The sequence below is a fragment of the Diaphorina citri genome, unplaced genomic scaffold (genome assembly GCF_000475195.1).
Source record: "Diaphorina citri unplaced genomic scaffold, Diaci psyllid genome assembly version 1.1 scaffold4963, whole genome shotgun sequence".
In the NCBI taxonomy this organism is placed as follows: Eukaryota; Metazoa; Arthropoda; class Insecta; order Hemiptera; family Psyllidae; genus Diaphorina; species Diaphorina citri.
In genome coordinates, this window is record NW_007382346.1 from 1 (window position 1) to 4,164 (window position 4,164).

Here is a 4,164-nt window from a genome sequence, read left to right on the forward strand (position 1 = left end):
TACCTACCGTAAAAACTACTTGAGTGCATCACCACACATTTTACAAATTCTTCAGTGTTAACAGTTCATCAGTAGAGTATGGCTGATATACCTTTTTTGGATTTTATTGGTGATGACGATCATCTCATTGATCACGATGCCCTGGATATTGATGAGCAATTTGCTCCTCAGCCAAGAGTGCATCCACATCTGGTTGATTATGGCAACCCTATGGAAATTTTAACAGACCTTGAGTTTGTGAAAGATTACCATATGAGCAAAGAGGTGGTGAGAGATATGCTTCTACCACTTCTTCAAAATGATGCAGATCCAAGAGGTGCTCCAGTTCCACCTACCTTGATGGGCCTCACATTGCTAAGTTATTTGGCAACTTCATCCTTCCAGGTAAGAAGCCTTCAGTTGTGTTGTTACAGAAATTATTTGGTACTGTATAGGACTGATTAGTACAAAGATGGATTGATTGCTATCAGAAAATTTTGAGGTGTAAACTGGATGTAGAAACCAAAGATTACAAGTCTATTATTTACTACTACTACCTACTAAACTTACTACTGGATCGGACTGACCCATATACCTAGTATGTAGTTATTGTCAGTAAAAATCAGAACATTTTTTTTTTTTTTTTTTTTTTTTTTTTTTTAATGGATTTGTTTATTTTGGTATAGTAACATATTTACAAAGTACAGAATAATACAATGATTGTACATAATATTACAGTGGTAGGTTGTAATATCCTATTATTACAGAATATCAGCAACCTGCTATAGGTATTAAGTACAGCAAGAAAAAAATGGAGGTACGTATGAAATTTTATTTAAAATAATATGCTTGTGTTTCAGAATATGTGCGGTAAAATTGTCAAATTAAGCCAGCCAACAGTATGCAAGATTGTCAATATGACATCAAAGACATTGGCACTCAAAATGAGCGATTTTATTAAATTTCCACCCCCCAACCAAATGAATGACATCCATGTTCAATTCTATGCCCTGGCTAGATTTCCTGGTGTAACAGGGATCATCGATGGAACTCATATCCCCATCATGAATCCTGGTGGGCCAAGAGCTGAAACATTCAGGAACAGGAAAGGCACTATGTCCTTAAATGTTCAAGTTGTGTGTGGCCCTAACATGGAATTTTTTGATTTGATTTGTCGCTGGCCAGGTTCTGCACATGATTCCAGGATGTTTAACGCATCCTCTGTCAAATTGAGATTTGACAATGATGAACTTCCAGGTGATTAATTATTCTTCAATGCTTAATTTATACTACTGTGAAGGCTAATTCAAACTGACAATTACAACTTACAACCTACCAGCCAAATTAACTTATTATAAGTAATGGCAGTGTCCATTACTGGTAAAATAAATTGGTGACAATATTTTTCCCTGTGATTAATTGATGCTATATAGATGGAAAAGGTATTGTATGTGAGCTATATCTAATTTTCAATGTACATTACTATTTATTTTCACAGGCTATTTGCTTGGAGACTCAGGATATGCCCAAACAAGAAAAATGTATACCCCATTCCCAGACCCAGCAAACCCACAGGAAGAAGCTTACAACAGGGCTCAAAAAACAACGAGAAATCTCATTGAACGAGCGTTTGGTGTGTGGAAAAGGAAATTTCCAATCCTGAAAAGGGCCCTCCAGAATAAACTTCCAAATTCGATCAATATTATTATTGCATCTGCCATATTACATAATATGACAAGGCAGGACAATGCAATGTATGAGCCCCAGGAAGAAGAAGAAGAAGAAAGAGGAGAAGAAGAAGAAGATGTAGATCATCCTCGGGTTGACCCAAATGGAGCTGACATCAGGCGTAGGTTTGCTCAACAGTTCTTTGGTTGAGGCAACATTGTTGACTTGATGTCAGGCTAGGGGACGTTAAACAGAGAGAAGACTAGTGTCTGGCTGTGGGACTATAAACAGGGAGGAGAACAGCTAACCCTAACCAGCCTAGCAAGCTGGCAGTTCCTCAAAGGGTTCTCTCTGCTTTTAAAGACCAAGCACAAGTCCTCACGATGGTTGACTGCGGTTCAGGACGAGCCAGCCAATTTAACATGGCTAGAGCTAGAGACCATCACCCCGGTGTATAGCAGATACAAAAAGACATCTTTTCTTTATTCTGCTATCGCCATTCGGCAAAAGCTAAAGCCGCTACAACAACAACAACTTGATGTCAGTGTTGCCAGAATTGGGATAGGGTAGGATTGAAAGCAGGGATGGAAAATAACTGTTATTATTATTTTTTTTTTGTTGATTTTAAAATCGACTTGTTGTATCACAAGGAGCCCAAAATGTATTCAGAAGTTGTTCAGAAATTTCTTTTTCACCGCCGGGATCCGAAACCCAGGTCCCTCTATGCGTGCAAGGCCAGTGTGATATTTATTTACAAACACAACCCAATTATTTACAAACATCCATACTTCTTCTTCTCTTGTTCCATCTTGAACTCAAGTAAGTTCCTCTCCATTTGGATTCTCTCCTTCTCCCATTCCATCCGGAGATTGTGGAGTTGAGCATCCTGCTCTTGTAAAGCTTTGTACCTTGCTACGCGAGCAGCAGTCCTCAGCCTCAATAGCCTTGTGCCGTGCAGCAAAATAGGAATTTCTATTCCTGATTGGTCCTGAAATAAAAGAGAAATACAAATATGGGTTAAAAATATTGGCCATGTCTGTTCTGTTCTGTTTTTTTTTTTTTTTTTTTTTTTTTTTTTTAGTAGGTAAATACTATTTCCTGACACTATAATAAATATTAATAAAAAAAACTATTTCCTGAGGTATAGGTTGTACAAGTTCAGGTTTGCATAATTCTTCCAAAATGAGAAGAAAAAATCCAAAACCAGCTTGAGAATTTTTTTTAAACTTATGCACATATTGTAATAGTACTTGTACAATAATTCTTCATAAATTAAACATTACTTTTAAACATGTCTATGTAATGTGTCTACAAATGAAAATGAATAAATAAAAAATTGAATAACAAAATTCAATTACTAGTTACCTCCTTGTTTCTTTTGTGCTCCATTTCTATTTGAGGAAGATGGAAACGATGGGACAATATCAGGACTTGGGGATCACTCGTGGGATCGTTGGTGTGTGCCAACATACCCAGCTGGAAAATTTCGAGGACTTGGGAGGATCGTCACTTGGTGGCTCATTCATGTGGTGCCAATATAGAAGCTGGAATGAGGGGGAAGAAAAAAAAAAAAAAAAAAAAAAAAAAAACAAGAAACAATTACATTATAATATATTACGGTACTATGATTCTACAGAATGTTGTCATAATACGCCAAACTTTACTAGTTGTGGTCTAATCAACATTTTAAATAGTGCAGATGCTGCTGCTTTTAGCCTCCGTCAGTCTCGTAGTACAACACCATCATGAATTGCGAGAATGGGTTATTTGCCACCTGTAGCCTAACGAAGGTTACAGGTTTGTAATTAATAGAAAGTAATTAAAAAAAAAGGTTGTATCTACTACAAACCATGTAGTTTTTTTGGTGTATAATTTCTTACCCGTTGGAATCAGGTGAGAATCTTCGGAGGTGGAATGTGAGGCGCAGGTAATTTCTCGAAGGAAAGTACCATGTTAAAATTACAAGAAAAAAATTACAACACAGGTAATCAATTTCACTCAAACCATGGTATTCTTTTCACAAGTGAAACTTGGGCAATATTTTATTATAAATATTACCTATTTAATTTAACTTCATAATATTATGCATTTCTCAACACAAGATTGACATCCTAGAATAGGTGAATCCAGAAAGCCAGGACTTTCTAGACAATGAATGTAATGTGTCATTTTTACAGGCAGTGAACACTTCCCCCCTTGCCCAAAATAGATAATAAACCCAAACCCAAGTTACCTTGCTTGCTATTTAGCCTCTGTTTAGTAGGTATATGAGGTACAACCATCATGAGTATTATATTTACTGTAGCCTAGAGGTTAGGTACAGCTGTTAATTATTAAAAAGAAGAAAGAAGAGTGTAAAGAAAGATTTTATTGTTGTTTATACCTACAATAATGTAAGTAATTTGGTGATTAATTTTTACCTTGGGAATCAGGTGAAATCTTGTTGGAGGAATAACAACAATAGATAGGGTAATTTCATGGATACCAGTACCTGTACATAAAATTACAAAGAAATAT

At 36.2% G+C, this 4,164-nt stretch overlaps 2 protein-coding genes across 2 annotated transcripts; one reads left to right on the top strand and one right to left on the bottom strand.

Moving 5' to 3' along the window:
• The first annotated feature begins 11 nt into the window (after window positions 1-11).
• On the top strand, window positions 12-1,945 carry LOC103521312 (putative nuclease HARBI1). The gene is made up of 3 exons (XM_008486421.3): window positions 12-384; window positions 840-1,236; window positions 1,478-1,945. Exons 1-3 carry the CDS (start codon window positions 79-81, stop codon window positions 1,855-1,857), a joined length of 1,083 nt encoding a protein of 360 aa, XP_008484643.1. The 5' UTR covers window positions 12-78; the 3' UTR covers window positions 1,858-1,945.
• A 472-nt stretch (window positions 1,946-2,417) lies between these two features.
• Window positions 2,418-3,139, bottom strand: LOC113472343. Its single transcript, XM_026832055.1, has 2 exons — window positions 3,013-3,139; window positions 2,418-2,635 (listed from the first exon to the last, which is right to left on the bottom strand). Exons 1-2 carry the CDS (start codon window positions 3,115-3,117, stop codon window positions 2,420-2,422), a joined length of 321 nt encoding a protein of 106 aa, XP_026687856.1. The 5' UTR covers window positions 3,118-3,139; the 3' UTR covers window positions 2,418-2,419.
• Between the last annotated feature and the right edge of the window lie 1,025 nt (window positions 3,140-4,164).